Consider the following 24,950-nt stretch of genomic DNA (forward strand, 5'->3'; position numbering starts at 1 on the left):
CTGAGTAGCTCTGGACTTACTCAGCCCTTGCGATCACTTCAGTCTTTTTGGTGCCAGAATTAACGTCAGACACCCGCACTGCAAATGCCTGGACATGCCTGCGTTTTCCCAAACACTCCCAGAAAACGGTCAGCTGGCACCCATAAACGCCCTCTTTCTGTCAATCACCTTGCATTCGCCTGTGACAATGGAATCTTCGCTAAATCCATCGCCCAGCACCGATCCTCTTTGTACCCGTACGATGCGCCTGCGCATTGCGGTGCATACGCATGTGCAGTTTTTTAACCTCTCGCTGTGCTGCGAAAATCGGCAGTGAGCGATCAACTCGGAATGACCCCCTATCTCCTCCCACACTCACCAGCATGCTCCCCTTTCATCTATCTCCTAATACAGTCACCAGCACATTCCCCTTCCATCTATCTCCTCCCACATTCACCAGCACATTCCTCTTCCATCTATCTCATTCCGCAGTCACCAGCATGTTCCTTTCCATCTATCTCCCCCCACAGTCACCAGCATATTCCCCTACCATCTATTTCCTCCCATAGTCACTAGAATGTTCCCTTTAATCCATCTCCTCCCACAGTCACCAGCATGTTCTCGTTTCACCTTACTCCTCCCACGGTCGCCAGCATGTTCCCCTTTCATCTATCTCCTCCTACAGCCACCAGCATGTTCCCTTCCATCTATCTACTCACACAGTAATCTGACAAGACACAGCAATGATCCCAATATAAGGTCTCTCTCTCTCTCTCTCCTGGTATCTCGCTTATATGTCACTTACCCCTCCAGGAGGGAATGAAGGGGCGGTTACTGGACCCTGCAATAAAATAATGAATAGACAGAATTTCAGCACTTTTACAGTGTTCACTATTATTGATTGTACTTCATACTCATGACATTCTCTAAATTTTAATTTGCACCAGTACTTTCATGTTCTTTTCCACTTACCTATCTACTGCCTCCCACAGTCACCAGCATGTTCCTTTTCCATCTACCCCCTCCCACATTCACCAGGATGTTCCCTTTCTGTTATCTCCCTATACAGTCAGTCACCAGCATGTACCTCTTCCATTTATCTCCGCCCACAGTCACCAGCATGTTCTTAGTCAACCTATCTGCTCCCACAGTCACCAGCATGTTCCCCCTCCATCTATCTCTTCCCGAAGTCATCAGCATGTTCCCATTCCATCTATCTCCTCCCACAGTCACCAGCATGTTCCCCTTCCATTTACCTCTCCCCACATTCACCAGCATGTTCCCATTCCATCTATCTCCTAATACAGTCACCTGCATGTTCCCTTCTATCTATCTCCTACCGCAGTCACCTGCATGTTCCCCTTCCATCTATGTCCTCCCACAGTTACCAGCATGTTCCCTACCATCTATCTCCTCCCACATTCACCAGCATGTTCCCTTCCATTTATCTCCTCCCGCAGTCACCAGCATGTTCCCCTTCCGTCTATCTCCTCCCACAGTCAACAGCGTGTTCCTCTTCCATCTATCTCCTCCCACAGTCACCAGAATGTTCCCCTTCCATCTATCTCCTCCCAAAGTCCACAGCATGTTCCCATTCCATCTACCTCTTCCCACAGTCACCAGCATGTTCCCCTTCCATTTATCTCCTCCCACATTCACCAAATCATTCCTCTTCCATCTATCTCCTAATACAGTCACCAACACATTACTCTCCTAACATAGAAACATAGAAACATAGAATTTGTCGGCAGATAAGAACCACTTGGCCCATCTAGTCTGCCCCTTTTTTTTTTTCTATTATTTTTATCTCTAACCTTATTTGATCCTTATTTCTTTGTAAGGATATCCTTATATCTATCCCATGCATGTTTAAATTGCTCTACTGTCTTAGCCTCTACCACCTCTGAAGGGAGGCTATTCCACTTGTCCACTACCCTTTCTGTGAAATAATTTTTCCGCAAATTTCCCCTGAACCTCCCCCCCTCCAGTCTCAGTGCATGTCCTCGTGTCCTATTGCTTCTCTTCATTTGGAGAATGTTTCCCTCCTGGACTTTGTTAAAACCCTTGATATATTTGAAAGTTTCTATCATGTCCCCCCTTTCCCTTCTCTGCTCCAAACTATACATATTGAGATTTCTTAGTCTTTCTGGGTATGTTTTGTGATGTAGGCCATGCACCATTTTAGTTGCCCTCCTTTGTACAGTTTCTAATGTATTAATATCCTTTTGAAGATATGGCCTCCAGAACTGAATACAGTATTCTAGATGAGGCCGTACCAATGACCTATACAGTGGCATTATTACTTCTTTCTTTCTGCTGCTGATTCCTCTCCCAATGCAGCCAAGCATCTGACTAGCCTTCCTCATTGCCTTGTTACATTGCTTACCTGCCTTTAAGTCATCTGAAATAGTGACTCCTAGATCCCTTTCCTCCTCAGTAGTTTCCAGTATAGTGCCATTAATACTGTATTTAGCTTTAGGATTTTTGAGACCCAAGTGCATGATTTTGCATTTTTTGGCATTAAACTGTAATTGCCAGACTCTTGACCATTCCTCTAGTCTACCTAGATCCTCAATCATTTGTTTTACCCCACCTGGTGTGTCTACCCTGTTGCATACCTTTGTGTCATCTGCAAAAAGGCATACTTTCCCTTTAATGCCATTTGCAATGTCACCAATAAAGATATTAAAAAGCACTGGTCCAAGTACAGATCCCTGGGGTACTCCACTGGTAACATTTCCCTCCTGTGAATGCACTCCATTTACCACAACTCTCTGTTTTCTATCCTTCAACCAAGATCTTATCCATTCAATAATCCTAATATCCAATCCCAAACTTTCAAGTTTATTTAGCAGTCTGCGATGTGGAACTGTGTCAAAAGCCTTACTAAAGTCTAGATAAGCTATATCCATGGCTCCACCTTTATCCATCACTTTAGTCACACAATCAAAAAAGTCAATAAGATTTGTTTGACATGATCTCCCCCCAGTGAATCCATGCTGTTTGGGATCCAGTAAATTGCCGGATTTGAGATAATCTACAACTCTTTCTTTTAAGAGTGTTTCCATCAATTTCCCTACTACTGATGTAAGACTCACTGGTCTGTAGTTGTTTGCCTCTTCCTTGCTTCCACTTTTGTGCAGTAGGACTACGTTTGCTCTTTTCCAGTCCCCTGGAATTACTCCTGTAGCTAATGACTGGTTGAATAATTCTGTCAATGGTGCTACCAGCACCTCTTTAAGTTCTTTTAGTATCCTTGGATGTATCCCATCTGGCCCCATAGATTTGTCCACTTTCAGCTTTGAGAGTTCTGTTAGGACCTTCTCCTCTGTAAATGTACTTGTTTCATTTTCCTGAATACCCCTGCAACTTAACTGTGGCCCCTTCCCCTCTCTTTCAGTAGTAAATACTGAGCAAAAATAATCATTAAGATGATCTGCTATTAAATTGTCTCCATCAACAAGACTCCCAGTGTCCGTCTTTAGTTTTATAATTCCGCCTTTTGTTTTTCTCCTTTCGCTTATATACCTAAAAAAAGTTTTGCCTCCTTTACCCACTGACTGGGCCATTTTCTCCTCAGCTTGTGCCTTTGCACATCTGATTACCTTCTTTGTCTCCTTCTGTCTAACAAGATATATCTTTTTGTCTTCATTATTTTGTGTCTGCTTATATTTCCTAAAAGCCATCTTTTTTGCTCTCACAATATTTGCTACTTCTTTTGCAAACCACACTGGCTTCCTTTTCCTTGTGTTTTTCCTAACAGTTTTGATACAAAGGTCTGTTGCCTTCAATATTGCACATTTTAATGTTTCCCACCTCTCCTGCACTGTTTCCAAGTTCCTCCACTCTGCCAAAGAATCGCTTACACATTTTCCCATCCCTACAAAATCTGCCTTCCTAAAATCCAACACCTTTGTTTTTGTATGGGACGAGTCAGTCTCTGTCTTAATGCTGAACCATACTGCTTGATGATCACTGGATCCTAGGTTTTCACCCACTTTTACGTCCGATAATCTGTCTCCATTTGTAAGTATTAAGTCTAATATTGCGTCTTTCTATCTCCTCCCACAGTAACCAGCATGTTCCCCTTCCATTTACCTCTTCCCATAGTCACCAGCATGTTCTCTTTCAATTTATCTCCTCCCACATTCAGCAGATCATTCCTTTTCCATCTATCTCCTAATACAGTTACCAACACATTACTCTTCCAACTATCTCCTCCCACAGTCACCAGCATGTTCCCCTTTCATCTATCTCCTAAAACAGTCACCAGCATGTTCCACTTCCATCTGTCTCCTCCCACATTCACCAGCACATTCCTCTTCCATCTATCTCATTCCGCAGTCACCAGCATGTTCCTTTCCTTCTATCTCCCCCCACAGTCACCATCATATTCCCCTACCATCTATTTCCTCCCATAGTCCCTAGAATGTTCCCTTTAATCCATCTCCTCCCACAGTCACCAGCATGTTCCTCTTCCATCTACCTCCTCCTACATTCACTAGCATGTTCCCTTTCCTTTAATCTCCCTCTACAGTGACCAGCATGCACCTCTTCCACTTATCTCTGCCCACAGTCACCAGCATGTTCTTATTCCACCTATCTTTTCCCACAGTCACCAGCATGTTTCCCCTCCATCTATCTCCTCCCGCAGTCATCAGCATGTTCCCTTTCCATCTATCTTTTCAATTCCATCTATCAATTTTCCACCCTTATAGCAGGTTCACTTACCCCTCCTCCAACTATGGTTACGGAACGTAGGGACACGTCTCCATCCACAATCAGAGAATCCACCCGTTGTATAGGAATCCTATGGCGATACTCATAGAATGGAGAGCCATTCACATTTACCTGGATGGAGAGAGAGTCATTATTACCAAAGTAGAGGAGTCTATCCAGGGAGTTCAGTGACCAACGCTGGAAACTTTTATACTTGTGGTCAGGAAATGGAAGTAAAACGTGCAATATTTAGAGGGTACTGTTAGGGTGAACATCTTTGTTCAGCATGGGGGCGGGGGTTTATCTTTGTTTGCTCACCTGGAAACCTGAAAGATTGACCAGAAAAACCAACTCAAAGTGACCTCCTTTATGAAAGGGAAACCCATCTTTCTTTTTCTCCTCACTTCCCCAAGACCCCGACTGGAAAGTATTAAACACGACCTTGTTCTTTCCATCAAATCGGGGATTAAAGTGGAAGGCAATGTCTGTTCCATTATACTGCTGACCACAGCAAAAGTTTACATGGAATCTAAAAGTAAAAGATAATAAGGGAGACAATAAAATGATGATCATCTCCTCATTTCTGCTAAGCTCTATCACCCTTCCCTCACCTTGAAATCTGTTCCCATTTACATCCCCTTCAGCTGAAATTCCTTACCGTTTTCTCTCCATCTCCAGCTGATACATAGGGCCCGACGCAGAGGTAGATGCAGTAGCAGTAGAGGGTTCAGCCTATTGAGATGCCCAACGACCGTTGTGCGAATCCACCAATGTGTATGTACAAAGGCGCACCATCAATTGGACAACTGTGCACCATCAGACTTTATAACAACCCTTGAGTTGCTCAGAATGTCCCATAGTACATGGTCGCCGGTGCGTGTCGGTTCCTGACACTGACACGTCTACCATTAGGCCCCCCAAGTCAGTGCCCAGCAACTACCATGGAAGTTGCATGGATCTCTATGCAATTGTGTTCTGTGTCCCCTGGGGTTCTGATACAGAAAATAGACATTAAAAAGATAGACAGGCTGGCACCCCCCCCCCAAAAAAAAAAAAAATTATTGGGTGTTGTATTGTGTTTTTAATAATTTTTTTACCCCAATTTTTTTGAAATGCGTCCCCTCGGCTCGCGGTGGCTCGCTCCGCTTCGCTCGTCACCAGGTTACTAATGGTGATAGTTTGTGCCATGGATAGTCAATTTTATGAAATGTAAACCCTTGCGAGTTCGTTTTGCTCGCTACGCTTAGCTCACCACACTTCGGGGGCCTCGGTGGCTCGCTCCGCTCTGCTTCGCTCGCCACAAGGTTACTAAAGGTAACAGTTTGTGACATGGATAGTAAATGCAGCAAAAGTTGTAAAAATTTAAAAAGCCCTAACAAAACAAACACGTGTCGGCCTTTCAAGCTTGTCGACCGTTTGACTGTCGACCTTTTAACCTTGTTGACCTTTTTAATGTCGACCTATTGACCCTGTCAACCTCTTTTCTGTAGACCTCTGTAGTATAGATCTATAGACCGGATACCGTCCTCTGGTGGTGACTATTGTGACACATACGCATAGTGTTTCTGGCGCATACGCAGAAGAAAACCTTTGAGCGTTTGCGCCTGACGCTCTATTTGAATCCACCTCTGAATCACCTGCCCATCCCCTCCATAGTCCCATTATTTACATTCATTCTAAAACTCCTTCCTCATTCATTCACTTTCCTGCTGAAAATGAAATAGGTTTGGTATTTATGTTTTATGGTCACAATGTCCACATTACAGCATGGAGTCATTGACATTAATGATGTTGACATCTTAACCATCATCAGCATTGACCTTTTGCTGTTGACATGGTGTTTTTCGACATGCTGAATGCCGACATCAGGGCTGCAACTGCTGAAATGTATTCCCATTACTTTCTCATCTCCCCATCTACATATAAGCGCATGGTAACTGTTTAATAGAGTAAAGATAGATAGATAGATAGATAGATAGATAGATAGATAGATAGATAGATAGATAGATAGATAGATAGATAGATAGATCATTTTTAAACTCACGTCTCCTAGTTGGCAGCAATGATTTGCAAATGATCAACATTTATGCTGCTTTCTGGCAAAAAAAATATACCTATATTACAGTTTTTTCTAACCTATCTACTTTTGGGTTGGATATTTAAGCCAACCTCTATCAAGTGAATTTCAAACGTGTTAGCATTCTGGGCTCTTCCCTACAATAGAACAAAGGAGTCCTTCACCTCAAGCTACTAGGAGCCAGCGAGTTTAGATGTTATTTCTCAACCATGAGTCAAGAACAACACTATTTGCACATCGTATTATCTGTTGTGTGATATAACAAAAAATGACTGGATGTTTCCATTGTGATAATAAATGTAATAAAAAGTCCTCTGTAATCTCAAATTGGCGTCATTGAGAGAGCACTAACCCCAACACAAACTCATAAAAAGTGTATAAAATGATTTACAATCAGTGCCAGATTTTACCTAGGCGCTAGGGCAGAGGTTCCCAAACGCCGCTGTTACAGTCCAGGTTTTAAGGATATCCATTCTTGAGTCCAGATGGTTAAATCAGACTGGCTGAGGAACTAATTAAGTCATCTGTGCTCAAGTATGGATATCCTTAAAACCTGGACTGTAATAAGATACCACTTTTTGGGGTCTATTCATGAAGCAGTGAAAAGTGGGGAGAAGTGAGCCAGTGGAGTAGTTGCCTATGGCAACCCATCAGCATTGAAGTAACATTTGTTGCCATGGGCAACTTCTCCACAGGCTCACTTCTCCAGTCTTCTCATTGCTTCATGAATAGACCCCTGAATTCTGTTGTACCTGTGTTACCTGGCTTCTAGTGGCTGCAGCCAATGTTGTCCCTATAAGACAGTGTTTGCATGCATGTGAATTTTATCGGTTATATTTATCACACATGCGCAATGGAATTCAGACCAATGCCGCCCTAACTGCAGCCCAGACAGCCGGCCCTGCCCTAATAAGGTAAGTATAGCAAATATATAGCTTTCTCGGAGAGATCAGTCAATTTCTGTATAGACAGATTGAACATAGTTAAAGCAACAAAGGGCTATTACAAATGTTTCACCTGTGTTCAAGCAGCACTTTCAGACCTGGATCATATGACTTTATGAGGTCATTAGATTTTGATAGAATCCTGGTTACCTGTTAATGTGATGCGGGATTGAGCCCTGGATGTAGACTGACATACCGAGCTGTAGACCTCCATGGATGGGGCTTCTGTGAGGGATAGACTGCAGGGAGATTGATGAGCGAGAGTTATTTAATAAAAAGAGTCACAGAATAAAATGAACAGCAAGCAAAATGAGTAAAGGGTCAGACACGTGGCAAATGTGACAAATGAGGGGGACATTCTCAATAAATGCAATAAAATCATCCGCTAATAATCATGCAGAATTTGCGTAAATCCACTTTGATTTTTTTAGCCCTGCACATGCTCCCTGACCGAGTGCACCCAACGACGTGTGATCCAGTCTTGTCACATCTCAGTCATATCTTTACCCATGGCTGTGAGGGTGGTACTGGGGCTGAGTGACTGCAGGTGATGGGTGTGTAAGCGGAATTGCTGGCTATGTAGAAATCAGTGGCGGCAACGGGGTTGGTGACACCTGGTGCAGCCAACAGCCCCTGCATCTGAAAAGGGGTGTGGCTTTGTGGGCAGAGGTGTGGCCTAGGGAAAAACATCCATTTATGTCACTATGGGGGTGAGGCCTCAGAGGGAAATCCTCCCCAGTTACATCACTGTGGGGGCGTGCCCAACATCCGCGGAGATGTTGGGCTGCCGCCGGAGACGTCTAGCTGCACTGCCAGCTCCTCCTCAGTGACAGGAGCAGGGTGCTGCAGGATAATCAGAGCCGGCCCTAACCAATATGATGCCCTAGGCAAGATTTTGGCTGGTGCCCCCTAGCACCACCGCTGGTTCTGCCTCTGACATTGCACCTCTTTCCCAGCACCATCACCCCTCACCTATAGCAGTCCTTAGTGTTTGTACCCCCTATATTTTAAATAGGAACAGCTCGCACATTTGGCGCACAGCCCATAAAGGGGTGTGTTTTTGCTGGCAAGGGGCATGGCCACATAATAGTAACCCCAATTCCAATTACGCCACACAGTACTGCAACTTTATTCACATTTTATCATGCGATAGTGTCCATAATTCACATTACATCCCACAGTAGTATCACTTTACCTTATAAACGTTACTCCTCACAGTAGAGCCTCTTATTCACATTACATCACACTGAATTGCTCCTTATTCACATTACACCACACCCTATTGCTCTTTATTCACATTACACCACACAATATTGCTGTTAATTCACATTAGACCACACAGTATTGCCCTTTCTGTACGTTACACCACACAGTAGAGCACCTTATACACATAATGCCACACATTAGTAATGCATTTATACACGTAATTCCACACAGTAATGCCCCTTACACATATGAGACACCTTATTAATGTCCTTATAAACATAATGTGCCTTACACATTATGACAACCTTTATTAATGCCCTTTTACACATTATTAATGTCCTTATAAACATAATGTGCTTTACACATTATGACAACCTTTATTAATGCCCTTTTACACATAATGACACATAGTGCCCCCTACACATTTGCTGAACATTATTAGTGCCCCTATACACATAATGACACACATACAGTAGTACCCTGTTACACATATGCCACACATTATTAGTGCCCTTATACACATAATGACACACATACAGTAGTACCCTGTTACACATATGCCACACATTATTAATGCCCTTATACACATAATGACAGAGTGCCCCTTACACATATGTTGCACATTATTAATGCATTTTTACATGAAACACATAATGCCCCTTACACATATTCCGAACACTACTGCACAACCAACCCACTCACATGCACACAGCACTCACACTTCCACTAACACTGTGACCTCTGCCTCTGCTTGGATACAGATGTGTCCTCATAAATCTTGCCTCAATGCTAATGTCAGGCACCTTTTTTTTAATGAAAATGCATCTTATTTGCATTGCTATGTGGCTAGGATGCACAAGCAGCTTCTGCTGATTAAACTGATATGCAGCATGCCTATATACTGTGTGAGACTGTGGCTGTATCTGCATATGAAATGCTACACACAGAATATAGGCATGCCGCATATCATTTTAATCAGCAGAAGTTGCTGATGCCCCTAGACATATCAAATGCCCTAGGCAATTGCCTAGTTTGCATATGCCTATGGCCGGCTCTGAGGATAATGCTGCCATTTTGGTGTCACCCCCTGGAAGGGTGACACTTGGGTGCAGTCCTCCACACCTCCCTTGTGAGGCTTCTGGCAGAAATGTATCTGATTTCAGACGGATCTTTTGCACCAGGTATAGAGTTGGTGGAAATGCACACTGATAGTGATGATGAGTATTTTAACATGGCCGATGGACAGGGACAGTGCTGTTGTATTTAGTTCAATTGCGACCGATTTGGGTGTAACGGTGCATCAGCTCTGTGTGCAAGTGGAAACGGATCTCTGTATAGCCAGCAATTTTACAAATCACTTTTACTAACTGCCGTCCCTTCCCAATAACTGTCCATCAGTGGGATCACTTCCCCAGGAATCTCACCTTTCACTACACGGAGCAGGACCCTGGCACTTGCATATAGCCAGGACCTCAGCCAGCCTATTGTTGTCAGTGCTGCTCAGATACCTCTGAAGCAGGGTGTATCCAACACAGAGAAACTGATTGCCAGCTGTATACCCCTTGCTATGGGATAGCCGAGCAGGGAATAACTGAATGTGAGTGCTGAGTACACGGAAGGGCAGGGTCACTGGTGAGGGTCACTTATATCAGGAAGGGAAGGAATTTAGTGATTTTTTTTTTCCCCTGCCTGGAAAACTCTTTAAAAACACTCAGGTAAATCCGTGCAGTCCGCTGCAGCTGTGTGTGACATTTCCCTATGGGGTCATATACATTTATTACACTTTTCTTTCTTTGAAGAAAATACAAGTGACCACATTTCATGGTCGGTAACAGAACACTGCATCTTGTCCTAACTGCAAAGTACAGTGTCATATATTTCATAAATTCATACTCAGAAAAATTCTAGTATGCAGAAATATGATTATGAACATTCCAACGGACATTACCAGGGGATAGCCTTCATATGTATGGTGACTGTCTATTGACTGTAATATTTCCTATAAAAGACTGTCTTGTTATATAGTTGTCTCGCAGTGGTGGTCTATAAGCATCCCTCCTGCTGCTGTGGGACTGCACATCCCAGCATGCCCTGCCATAGTTTTGCTATTAGGACATGCTAAAACTGTGCCAGGGCATGCTGGGATGTGAAATTCAACAGCATCTGGTGGGCTGCTTATTGTCCCAGGAACCTTGAAATTTCCGCTGATAAATATGGTTTACCTATGATAAATGAATAAGAGGAAAGCAGGGTAGCGTGGTGGAGTGCACGTCTCATGGACAGAAAGGAGAAGTGGGCCCTTACCGGGTTGTAAACTGGCTGGTAGCCCATAGCTGGAACGAATGCCATGTCTGCTGTCTCTGGTCAGGTCCACTGGTAGAAGAGCTCTGTATACACAGCAATTTCCTTTTATACACATCCGTAACATAGGTATGACAACCTTTGTCCTTTACACAAGGATACAGTCATTAATGTGTAGAACCTTTGTCCATGACTAATAGGGCATATATAGTATAGTATAGGGCCCCGGCAAGCCTTAAAGAAAAATCTAAGAAAGCCTAGAGTAGGTAGAACACACAGCCTGGCAGGACGAGTACCTCGCAGGTAGAATCACAAGCTGGCAGGACGGATATACAGGCTGGGAGCTCTTGAAGGAATTATAAGTAAACAATAATAGGCATATCTGTATTGGGTTCTAGACATTAATAATTACATCATTTATTTATGCTGCTTATCAAGGCAATAAGAAGTGATAGATCACCCGGATATACCATTAAACCATACTTACCTACTCTCCTGGACCATCCGGGAAGCTCCAGAAAATCTGCTGGCACTCTTGGCCAGCATACCACCCAGCCCCTCACTTACCGAGTGAAGTGGGCAGTCCATGCAGCTGATGACGCAATTCACACTGAATCGCGTCATCTTTGCCACGCCCCCTGCGGCAGGAACATACGGTGAGGTAAATGGCTCAGGAGGCACTGGCTAGTACCTCTGCCAGATTTACACACAATATATGAGCCAAAGGATTCATGTGGGCATTATACACAGTTGCAGCAGTATATACATGTGGGCATTATACACAGGTGCAGCAGTATATACATGTGGGCATTATACACAGGTGCAGCAGTATATACATGTGGGCATTATACACAGTTGCAGCAGGATATACATGTGGGCATTATACACAGGTGCAGCAGTATATACATGTGGGCATTATACACAGTTGCAGCAGTATATACATGTGGGCATTATACACAGTTGCAGCAGGATATACATGTGGGCATTATACACAGGTGCAGCAGTATATACATGTGGGCATTATACACAGGTGCAGCAGTATATACATGTAGGCATTATACACAGGTGCAGCAGTGTATACATGTGGGCATTATACACAGGTGCAGCAGTATATACATGTGGACATTATACACAGGTGCAGCAGTATATACATGTGGGCATTATACACAGGTGCAGCAGGATATACATGTGGGCATTATACACAGGTGCAGCAGGATATACATGTGGGCACAGGTGCAGCAGTATATATATGTAGGCATTATACAGAGTTGCAGCAGTATATACATGTGGGCATTATACACAGGTGCAGCAGGATATACAGGTAGGCATTATACACAGGTGCAGCAGTAAATACATGTGGGCATTATACACAGGTGCAGCAATATATACATGTAGGCATTATACACAGTGTGCTGCCTCATATGTTCAGCCACGCCCCCTTCCTGTCCACTATGCCGCGTCTCACCTGCCCGCGCCACCCCTCCTGCTGCCCCAAACTGGCTGCCCTCTCTCAGAGGCGGCAGCCAGAGTGTCGGCAGCTCTGCATTAAAAACATGCAGGGATAGGGGCTCTGAAAGGAACCTTTCCCTACAATGTGTTAAGCTGGGTACACACACACTAGATGATATCATGGACGATGTTCCCCCAATTCCGACACATCATTCATGGAATCATCTAGTGTGTGTATGCACTTTGTTGCTGATGTTGTGCGCTCTCGTAGGTCCGACAGGCAATATCACCAGTGAGGGCCACGCAGCCGAATGCAGCATGGCCCCCGCTCCCCCACCACCACCACCACTGTTGCTGCCGGCAGCGCACTGTATACACATCATTTAATGTGTACCCACCCACTCTATATGTAAAAATACAATGTATATAAATACTACTGATGTGGCATAAAAATGGATTGTACTGCATATTAAATGAAAAACTCAAAAGCCCAATAGTGATCACTTTATACAGCAGAGAGGACGCGTTAACCTTGAGCTGACTTTCTCAGTGCAAAAGTAGGGGTGTGCGCCGGCCATTTTTTGTGTTTTGGTTTTGGAGCTGATTCTCCTTCGTGTTTTGGATCTGTGTTGGTTTTGCCAAATCCCCGCCCTCGTGGGTTTTGGTTTTGGATCTGTATTTTATTTATTTTTAAATCATAAAAACACCTAAAATAACAGAATTTGGTGGTGTTTTTGTTCCTACAGTATTATTAAACTCAATAACATTCATTTTCAGTCTACTCTGAACACCTCACAGCTCACAATATTGTTTTTATCCAGTTTAGGCCAAAAGGTTGCACCGATGTAGCTGGACAGAGCAGCAGCAGGCTTTGGATGTATATACTGGGTGGACGGACACAGCACAAAATATAAAAAAAAGAATGTATTTTAAAAAACGACGCATTAGGCAAGGCTCAAGATTTCAGTTCACAAAAAGATGATTAAAGCAAAGAAGAATAAAAAAAAGACAATATTTTAGATGCTGTAATCATGATTTCTCTGACGTCCTAGTGGATGCTGGGAACTCCGTAAGGACCATGGGGAATAGACGGGCTCCGCAGGAGACTGGGCACTCTAAAGAAAAGATTAGGTACTATTTGGTGTGCACTGGCTCCTCCCTCTATGCCCCTCCTCCAGACCTCAGTTAGAATCTGTGCCCGGCCAGAGCTGGGTGCTCCTAGTGGGCTCTCCTGAGCTTACTAGTAAAGAAAGTATTTATTAGGTTTTTTATTTTCAGTGAGATCTGCTGGCAACAGACTCACTGCTACGTGGGACTAAGGGGAGAGAAGCAAACCTACCTGCTTGCAGCTAGCTTGTGCTTCTTAGGCTACTGGACACCATTAGCTCCAGAGGGTTCGAACACAGGCACCTGTCCTCGATCGTCCGTTCCCGGAGCGCGCCGCCGTCCCCCTCGCAGAGCCAGAAGAACAGAGGCTTGAAGACGACGAAATCGGCGGCAGAAGACTCCTGTCTTTATTTAAGGTAGCGCACAGCACCGCAGCTGTGCGCCATTGCTCCCAGCACACTTACACACTCCGGTCACTGTAGGGTGCAGGGCGCTGGGGGGGGAGGGGGGGGCGCCCTGGGCAGCAATTGAAGTACCTTTTGGCAATAAAAATACATATATATACAGTCTGGAACTGTATATATGTAAAAAACCCCGCCATTTTTTTACACAGAAAGCGGGACAGAAGCCCGCCACTGAGGGGGCGGGGTCTTCTTCCTCAGCACACCAGCGCCATTTTCTCTTCACAGCTCTGCTGGAAGCAGCTCCCCAGGCTCTCCCCTACAGTATCCAGGTACAAGAAGGGTAAAAAAGAGAGGGGGGGCACATAAATTTAGGCGCAAATAAAACATATAAGGCAGCTATTGGGTAATCACTTATTATAAGTACAAATCCCTGTGTTATATAGCGCTGTGGTGTGTGCTGGCATACTCTCTCTCTGTCTCCCCAAAGGACTTTGTGGGGTCCTGTCCTCAGTCTGAGTATTCCCTGTGTGTGTGCGGTGTGTCGGTACGGCTGTGTCGACATGTTTGATGAGGAGGGTTACGTGGAGGCGGAGCAAGGGCAGATAAGTGTGGTGTCGCCCCCGTCGGGGCCGACACCTGATTGGATGGATATGTGGAAGGTCTTAAACGACAATGTAAGCTCCTTACATAAAAGGTTTGATGACGCTGCAGCCTTGGGACAGCCGGGGTCTCAGCCCGCGCCTGCCCAGGCGATTCAGAAACCGTCAGGGATAAACGCCCTCTATCTCAGATGGTTGACACAGATGTCGACACGGAGTCCGACTCAAGTGTCGACGATGATGAGGCACATTTACAGTCTAAAATGACCAAGGCCATCCGATACATGATTATTGCAATGAAAGATGTATTACACATTTCTGAGATTAACCCTGTTAATACCAAGAGGGTTTATATGTTTGGGGAGAAAAAGCAGCCAGTGACTTTTCCCCCATCTGATGAATTAAATGAATTATGTGAAGAAGCGTGGAGTTCCCTTGATAAGAAAATATTGATTTCTAAGAGGTTACTGATGGCGTACCCTTTCCCGCCAACGGACAGGTTACGTTGGGAAACATCCCCTAGGGTGGACAAGGCGCTGACACGCTTATCTAAAAAGGTGGCCCTGCCGTCTCAGGATACGGCCGCCCTAAAGGAGCCTGCGGATAGAAAGCAGGAAGCTATCCTGAAGTCAGTGTATACAAACTCTGGTACTCTACTGAGACCTGCTATTGCTTCAGCCTGGATGTGTAGTGCTGTAGCAGCATGGACAGATACTCTGTCAGACGACATAGATTCCCTCGACAGGGATACTGTTTTGCTAACCCTGGGCCATATAAAAGACGTCGTCTTATATATGCGGGATGCTCAGAGGGACATTTGCCTGCTGGGCTCTAGAATTAATGCTATGTCCATTTCTGCCAGGAGGGTCTTATGGACTCTGCAATGGACAGGAGATGCTGATTCTAAAAAACACATGGAGGTTTTGCCTTACAAGGGTGAGGAATTGTTTGGGGACGGTCTATCGGACCTCGTTTCCACAGCAACAGCTGGAAAGTCGACTTTCTTGCCTCAGGTTTCCTCACAGCCTAAGAAAGCACCGTATTATCAAATGCAGTCCTTTCGTTTTCAGAAAGGCAAGAGGGTCAGGGGCGCATCCTTTCTTGCCAGAGGCAGGGGTAGAGGTAAGAAGCTGCACCATGCAGCCAGTTCCCAGGAACAAAAGTCCTCCCCTGCTTCCACTAAGTCCACCGCATGACGTTGGGGCTCCACAGGTGGAGCCAGGTGCGGTGGTGGCGCGTCTCCGAAACTTCAGCAACCAGTGGGTTCGCTCACAGGTGGATCTCTGGGCTGAACAAATTGTATCTCAGGGATACAAGCTGGAATTCGAAGCGACTCCCCCCCGCCGTTACCTCAAATCAGCCTTGCCAGCTTCCCCCATGGAAAGTAGAGATGAGCGGGTTCGGTTCCTCGGAATCCGAACCCGCCCGAACTTCAGCTTTTTTTACACGGATCCGAGCGACTCGGATCTTCCCGCCTTGCTCGGTTAACCCGAGCGCGCCCGAACGTCATCATGACGCTGTCGGATTCTCGCGAGGCTCGGATTCTATCGCGAGACTCGGATTCTATATAAGGAGCCGCGTGTCGCCGCCATTTTCACACGTGCATTGAGATTGATAGGGAGAGGACGTGGCTGGCGTCCTCTCCATTTAGATTAGAAGAGAGAGAGTGAGATTGAGACAGAGACACTTGATTTACTGGAGCTTAGGAGTACTAGAGAGTGCAGAGTTTACTAGTGACTGACCACTGACCAGTGACCACCAGTGCAGTTTTATTTAATATAATCCGTTCTCTGCCTGAAAAAAACGATACACAGTGACTCAGTCACATACCATATCTGTGCTCAGCCCAGTGTGCTGCATCATCTATGTATAATATCTGACTGTGCTCACACAGCTTAATTGTGGGGGAGACTGGGGAGCAGTTATAGGTTATAGCAGGAGCCAGGAGTACATATTATTAAAATTAAACAGTGCACACTTTTGCTGCAGGAGTGCCACTGCCAGTGTGACTGACCAGTGACCTGACCACACTGACCACCAGTATAGTATACTATATTGTGATTGCCTGAAAAAGTTAAACACTCGTCGTGTGACTTGTGTGGTGTTTTTTTATTCTATAAAAAACTAATTCTGCTGACAGACAGTGTCCAGCAGCTCCGTCATTATATAATATATACCTGTCCGGCTGCAGTAGTGATATATATATATTTTTTATATCATTATTTATCATCCAGTCGCAGCAGACACAGTACGGTAGTTCACGGCTGTAGCTACCTCTGTGTCGGCACTCGGCAGTCCATCCATAATTGTATACCACCTACCCGTGGTTTTTTTTTTCTTTCTTCTTTATACATACTACATCTCATTATCATCCAGTCTATATTAGCAGCAGACACAGTACAGTACGGTAGTCCACGGCTGTAGCTACCTCTGTGTCGGCACTCGGCAGTCCATCCATAATTGTATACCACCTACCCGTGGTTTTTTTTTCTTCTTTATACATACTACATCTCATTATCATCCAGTCTATATTAGCAGCAGACACAGTACAGTACGGTAGTCCACGGCTGTAGCTACCTCTGTGTCGGCACTCGGCAGTCCATCCATAATTGTATACCACCTACCCGTGGTTTTTTTTTCTTTCTTCTTTATACATACTACATCTCATTATCAACCAGTCTATATTAGCAGCAGACACAGTACAGTATGGTAGTCCACGGCTGTAGCTACCTCTGTGTCGGCACTCGGCAGTCCGTCCATAATTGTATACCACCTACCCGTGGTTTTTTTTTCTTTCTTCTTTATGCATACTACATCTCATTATCATCCAGTCTATATTAGCAGCAGACACAGTACAGTACGGTAGTCCACGGCTGTAGCTACCTCTGTGTCGGCACTCGGCAGTCCATCCATAATTGTATACCACCTACCCGTGTTTTTTTTCTTCTTCTTTATACATACTACATCTCATTATCATCCAGTCTATATTAGCAGCAGACACAGTACAGTACGGTAGTCCACGGCTGTAGCTACCTCTGTGTTGGCACTCGGCAGTCCATCCATAATTGTATACCACCTACCCGTGTTTTTTTATTTATTTCTTCTTTATATATACTACATCTCATTATCATCCAGTCTATATTAGCAGCAGACACAATACAGTACGGTAGTCCACGGCTGTAGCTACCTCTGTGTCGGCACTCGGCAGTCCGTCCATAATTGTATACCACCTACCCGTGTTTTTTTTTCTTTCTTCTTTATACATACTACATCTCATTATCATCCAGTCTATATTAGCAGCAGACACAGTACAGTACGGTAGTCCACGGCTGTAGCTACCTCTGTGTCGGCACTCAGCAGTCCATCCATAATTGTATACCACCTACCCGTGGTTTTTTTTTTCTTCTTTATACATACTACTTCTCATTATCAACCAGTCTATATTAGCAGCAGACACAGTACAGTACGGTAGTCCACGGCTGTAGCTACCTCTGTGTCGGCACTCGGCAGTCCATCCATAATTGTATACCACCTACCCGTGGTTTTTTTTTTCTTCTTTATACATACTACTTCTCATTATCATCCAGTCTATATTAGCAGCAGACACAGTACAGTACGGTAGTCCACGGCTGTAGCTACCTCTGTGTCGGCACTCGGCAGTCCATCCATAATTGTATACCACCTACCCGTGGTTTTTTTTTCTTTCTTCTTTATACATACTACATCTCATTATCATCCAGTCTATATTAGCAACAGACACAGTACATTACGGTAGTCCACGGCTGTAGCTACCTCTGTGTCGGCACTCGGCAGTCCGTCCATAATTGTATACCACCTACCCGTGGTTTTTTTTTCTTTCTTCTTTATACATACATACTACATCTCATTATCAACCAGTCTATATTAGCAGCAGACACAGTACAGTACGGTAGTCCACGGCTGTAGCTACCTCTGTGTCGGCACTCGGCAGTCCATCCATAATTGTATACCACCTACCCGTGGTTTTTTTTTCTTCTTTATACATACTACATCTCATTATCATCCAGTCTATATTAGCAGCAGACACAGTACAGTACGGTAGTCCACGGCTGTAGCTACCTCTGTGTCGGCACTCCGCAGTCCGTCCATAATTGTATACCACCTACCCGTGGTTTTTTTTTCTTTCTTCTTTATACATACATACTACATCTCTTTATCAACCAGTCTATATTAGCAGCAGACACAGTACGGTAGTCCACGGCAGTAGCTACCTCTGTGTCGGCACTCGGCAGTCCGTCCATAATTGTATACCACCTACACGTGGTTTTTTTTTCTTTCTTCTTTATACATACATACTACATCTCTTTATCAACCAGTCTATATTAGCAGCAGACACAGTACAGTACGGTAGTCCACGGCTGTAGCTACCTCTGTGTCGGCACTCGGCAGTCCATCCATAATTGTATACTAGTATCCATCCATCTTCATTGTTTACCTGAGGTGCCTTTTAGTTGTGCCTATTAAAATATGGAGAACAAAAATGTTGAGGTTCCAAAATTAGGGAAAGATCAAGATCCACTTCCACCTCGTGCTGAAGCTGCTGCCACTAGTCATGGCCGAGACGATGAAATGCCAGCAACGTCGTCTGCCAAGGCCGATGCCCAATGTCATAGTACAGAGCATGTCAAATCCAAAACACCAAATATCAGTAAAAAAAGGACTCCAAAACCTAAAATAAAATTGTCGGAGGAGAAGCGTAAACTTGCCAATATGCCATTTACCACACGGAGTGGCAAGGAACGGCTGAGGCCCTGGCCTATGTTCATGGCTAGTGGTTCAGCTTCACATGAGGATGGAAGCACTCAGCCTCTCGCTAGAAAAATGAAAAGACTCAAGCTGGCAAAAGCAGTAGCACCGCAAAGAACTGTGCGTTCTTCGAAATCCCAAATCCACAAGGAGAGTCCGACTCCAATTGTGTCGGTTGCGATGCCTGACCTTCCCAACACTGGACGTGAAGAGCATGCGCCTTCCACCATTTGCACGCCCCCTGCAAGTGCTGGAAGGAGCACCCGCAGTCCAGTTCCTGATAGTCAGATTGAAGATGTCAGTGTTGAAGTACACCAGGATGAGGAGGATATGGGTGTTGCTGGCGCTGGGGAGAAAATTGACCAGGAGGATTCTGATGGTGAGGTGGTTTGTTTAAGTCAGGCACCCGGGGAGACACCTGTTGTCCGTGGGAGGAATATGGCCACTGACATGCCTGGTGAAAATACCAAAAAAATCAGCTCTTCGGTGTGGAAGTATTTCACCAGAAATGCGGACAACAGGTGTCAAGCCGTGTGTTGCCTTTGTCAAGCTGTAATAAGTAGGGGTAAGGACGTTAACCACCTCGGAACATCCTCCCTTATACGTCACCTGCAGCGCATTCATAATAAGTCAGTGACAAGTTCAAAAACTTTGGGTGACAGCGGAAGCAGTCCACTGACCAGTAAATACCTTCCTCTTGTAACCAAGCTCACGCAAACCACCCCACCAACTCCCTCAGTGTCAATTTCCTCCTTCCCCAGGAATGCCAATAGTCCTGCAGGCCATGTCACTGGCAATTCTGACGATTCCTCTCCTGCCTGGGATTCCTCCGATGCATCCTTGCGTGTAACGCCTACTGCTGCTGGCGCTGCTGTTGTTGCTGCTGGGAGTCGATGGTCATCCCAGAGGGGAAGTCGTAAGACCACTTTTACTACTTCCACCAAGCAATTGACTGTCCAACAGTCCTTTGCGAGGAAGATGAAATATCACAGCAGTCATCCTGCTGCAAAGCGGATAACTGAGGCCTTGGCATCCTGGGTGGTGATAAACGTGGTTCCGGTATCCATCATTACTGCAGAGCCAACTAGAGACTTGTTGGAGGTACTGTGTCCCCGGTACCAAATACCATCTAGGTTCCATTTCTCTAGGCAGGCGATACCGAAAATGTACACAGACCTCAGAAAAGAGTCACCAGTGTCCTAAAAAATGCAGCTGTACCCAATGTCCACTTAACCACGGACATGTGGACAAGTGGAGCAGGGCAGGGTCAGGACTATATGACTGTGACAGCCCACTGGGTAGATGTATGGACTCCCGCCGCAAGAACAGCAGCGGCGGCACCAGTAGCAGCATCTCGCAAACGCCAACTCTTTCCTAGGCAGGCTACGCTTTGTATCACCGGTTTCCAGAATACGCACACAGCTGAAAACCTCTTACGGCAACTGAGGAAGATCATCGCGGAATGGCTTACCCCAATTGGACTCTCCTGTGGATTTGTGGCATCGGACAACGCCAGCAATATTGTGTGTGCATTAAATATGGGCAAATTCCAGCACGTCCCATGTTTTGCACATACCTTGAATTTGGTGGTGCAGAATTATTTAAAAAACGACAGGGGCGTGCAAGAGATGCTGTCGGTGGCCAGAAGAATTGCGGGACACTTTCGGCGTACAGGCACCACGTACAGAAGACTGGAGCACCACCAAAAACTACTGAACCTGCCCTGCCATCATCTGAAGCAAGAAGTGGTAACGAGGTGGAATTCAACCCTCTATATGCTTCAGAGGTTGGAGGAGCAGCAAAAGGCCATTCAAGCCTATACAATTGAGCACGATATAGGAGGTGGAATGCACCTGTCTCAAGCGCAGTGGAGAATGATTTCAACGTTGTGCAAGGTTCTGATGCCCTTTGAACTTGCCACACGTGAAGTCAGTTCAGACACTGCCAGCCTGAGTCAGGTCATTCCCCTCATCAGGCTTTTGCAGAAGAAGCTGGAGACATTGAAGGAGGAGCTAACACGGAGCGATTCCGCTAGGCATGTGGGACTTGTGGATGGAGCCCTTAATTCGCTTAACAAGGATTCACGGGTGGTCAATCTGTTGAAATCAGAGCACTACATTTTGGCCACCATGCTCGATCCTAGATTTAAAGCCTACCTTGGATCTCTCTTTCCGGCAGACACAAGTCTGCTGGGGTTGAAAGACTTGCTGGTGAGAAAATTGTCAAGTCAAGCGGAACGCGACCTGTCAACATCTCCTCCTTCACATTCTCCCGCAACTGGGGGTGCGAGGAAAAGGCTCAGAATTCCGAGCCCACCCGCTGGCGGTGATGCAGGGCAGTCTGGAGCGACTGCTGATGCTGACATCTGGTCCGGACTGAAGGACCTGACAACGATTACGGACATGTCGTCTACTGTCACTGCATATGATTCTCTCAACATTGAAAGAATGGTGGAGGATTATATGAGTGACCGCATCCAAGTAGGCACGTCACACAGTCCGTACTTATACTGGCAGGAAAAAGAGGCAATTTGGAGGCCCTTGCACAAACTGGCTTTATTCTACCTAAGTTGCCCTCCCACAAGTGTGTACTCCGAAAGAGTGTTTAGTGCCGCCGCTCACCTTGTCAGCAATCGGCGTACGAGGTTACATCCAGAAAATGTGGAGAAGATGATGTTCATTAAAATGAATTATAATCAATTCCTCCGCGGAGACATTGACCAGCAGCAATTGCCTCCACAAAGTACACAGGGAGCTGAGATGGTGGATTCCAGTGGGGACGAATCGATAATCTGTGAGGAGGGGGATGTACACGGTGATATATCGGAGGCTGATGATGAGGTGGACATCTTGCCTCTGTAGAGCCAGTTTGTGCAAGGAGAGATTAATTGCTTCTTTTTTGGGGGGGGTCCAAACCAACCCGTCATATCAGTCACAGTCGTGTGGCAGACCCTGTCACTGAAATGATGGGTTGGTTAAAGTGTGCATGTCCTGTTTTGTTTATACAACATAAGGGTGGGTGGGAGGGCCCAAGGACAATTCCATCTTGCACCTCTTTTTTCTTTTCTTTTTCTTTGCGTCATGTGCTGTTTGGGGAGGGTTTTTTGGAAGGGCCATCCTGCGTGACACTGCAGTGCCACTCCTAGATGGGCCCGGTGTTTGTGTCGGCCACTAGGGTCGCTTATCTTACTCACACAGTCAGCTACCTCATTGCGCCTCTTTTTTTCTTTGCGTCATGTGCTGTTTGGGGAGGGTTTTTTGGAAGGGACATCCTGCGTGACACTGCAGTGCCACTCCTAGATGGGCCCGGTGTTTGTGTCGGCCACTAGGGTCGCTTATCTTACTCACACAGTCAGCTACCTCATTGCGCCTCTTTTTTTCTTTGCGTCATGTGCTGTTTGGGGAGGGTTTTTTGGAAGGGACATCCTGCGTGACACTGCAGTGCCACTCCTAGATGGGCCCGGTGTTTGTGTCGGCCACTAGGGTCGCTTATCTTACTCACACAGCTACCTCATTGCGCCTCTTTTTTTCTTTGCGTCATGTGCTGTTTGGGGAGGGTTTTTTGGAAGGGACATCCTGCGTGACACTGCAGTGCCACTCCTAGATGGGCCCGGTGTTTGTGTCGGCCACTAGGGTCGCTTATCTTACTCACACAGCGACCTCGGTGCAAATTTTAGGACTAAAAATAATATTGTGAGGTGTGAGGTATTCAGAATAGACTGAAAATGAGTGGAAATTATGGTTTTTGAGGTTAATAATACTTTGGGATCAAAATGACCCCCAAATTCTATGATTTAAGCTGTTTTTTAGGGTTTTTTGAAAAAAACACCCGAATCCAAAACACACCCGAATCCGACAAAAAAAATTCGGTGAGGTTTTGCCAAAACGCGGTCGAACCCAAAACACGGCCGCGGAACCGAACCCAAAACCAAAACACAAAACCCGAAAAATTTCCGGCGCTCATCTCTAAGGGAGGTAGTACTGGCGGCAATTCACAAGCTGTACCTCCAGCAAGTGATTATCAGGGTCCCCCTCCTTCAACAGGGAAGGGGTTACTATTCCACAATGTTTGTGGTACCGAAACCGGACGGTTCGGTGAGACCCATTCTGAATTTAAAATCCTTGAACACTTATATAAAGAAATTCAAGTTCAAAATGGAATCGCTCAGAGCGGTTATTGCAAGCCTGGAAGAGGGGGATTTTATGGTGTCGCTGGACATCAAGGATGCTTACTTGCATGTCCCCATTTACCCACTTCACCAGGAGTACCTCAGGTTTGTGGTACAGGACTGTCATTACCAGTTCCAGACGTTGCCGTTTGGCCTGTCCACGGCACCGAGGATATTTACCAAGGTAATGGCCGAAATGATGATACTCCTTCGGAAGAAGGGAGTTATAGTTATCCCGTACTTGGACGATCTCCTCATAAAGTCGAGGTCCAGAGAGCAGTTGTTGATCAGTGTAGCACTCTCTCAGGAAGTGTTGCAACAGCACGGCTGGATTCTGAATGTTCCAAAGTCGCAGCTGATTCCTACGACGCGTCTGCTTTTCCTGGGCATGATTCTGGACACAGAACAGAAGAAGGTGTTTCTCCCGGTGGAGAAGGCCCAGGAATCAGCATCTCTGGTCAGGGACCTCCTGAAACCAAAACAGGTATCGGTGCATCACTGCACGCGAGTCCTGGGAAAGATGGTGGCTTCATACGAAGCAATTCCCTTCGGCAGGTTCCATGCAAGGATCTTTCAGTGGGATCTGTTGGACAAGTGGTCCGGATCGCATCTTCAGATGCATCGGCTGATCCCCAAGGGCCAGGGTGTCTCTTCTGTGGTGGCTGCAGAGTGCTCACCTTCTCGAGGGCCGCAGGTTCGGCATACAGGACTGGGTCCTGGTGACCACGGATGCAAGCCTCCGAGGATGGGGGGCAGTCACTCAGGGAAGAAACTTCCAAGGGCTGTGGTCAAGTCTGGAGACTTCTCTACACATAAATATACTGGAACTAAGGGCCATTTACAACGCCCTAAGTCAAGCAGAGCCCCTGCTTCGAAACCGGCCAGTGTTGATTCAGTCAGACAACATCACGGCGGTCGCCCATGTAAACCGCCAGGGCGGCACAAGAAGCAGGATGGCAATGGCGGAAGCCACAAAGATTCTTCGGTGGGCGGAGAATCACGTGCAAGCACTGTCAGCAGTGTTCATTCCGGGAGTGGACAACTGGGAAGCAGACTTCCTCAGCAGACACGACCTCCACCCGGGAGAGTGGGGACTTCATCAAGAAGTCTTCACACAGATTGCAAAGCGATGGGAACTGCCACAGGTGGACATGATGGCGTCCCGCCTCAACAAAAAGCTAAAAAGATATTGCGCCAGGTCAAGGGACCCTC

At 45.8% G+C, this 24,950-nt stretch overlaps 1 protein-coding gene across 1 annotated transcript in view; it reads right to left on the reverse strand.

The window, feature by feature from the left end:
• Positions 1-24,950, reverse strand: part of LOC134949898 (uncharacterized) — a 94,995-nt gene that overhangs the window by 10,731 nt on the left and 59,314 nt on the right. The window contains exons 11-16 of the mRNA XM_063938592.1: positions 11,794-11,864; positions 11,230-11,285; positions 7,870-7,958; positions 5,017-5,227; positions 4,711-4,830; positions 785-820 (exon numbers count right to left, since the gene is read on the reverse strand). Of these exons, the coding sequence (XP_063794662.1) occupies positions 785-820; positions 4,711-4,830; positions 5,017-5,227; positions 7,870-7,958; positions 11,230-11,285; positions 11,794-11,864 (583 nt within the window). The remainder of the gene's footprint in view (positions 1-784; positions 821-4,710; positions 4,831-5,016; positions 5,228-7,869; positions 7,959-11,229; positions 11,286-11,793; positions 11,865-24,950) is intronic.

The sequence above is a fragment of the Pseudophryne corroboree genome, chromosome 8, assembly GCF_028390025.1.
Source record: "Pseudophryne corroboree isolate aPseCor3 chromosome 8, aPseCor3.hap2, whole genome shotgun sequence".
NCBI lineage: Eukaryota > Metazoa > Chordata > Amphibia > Anura > Myobatrachidae > Pseudophryne > Pseudophryne corroboree.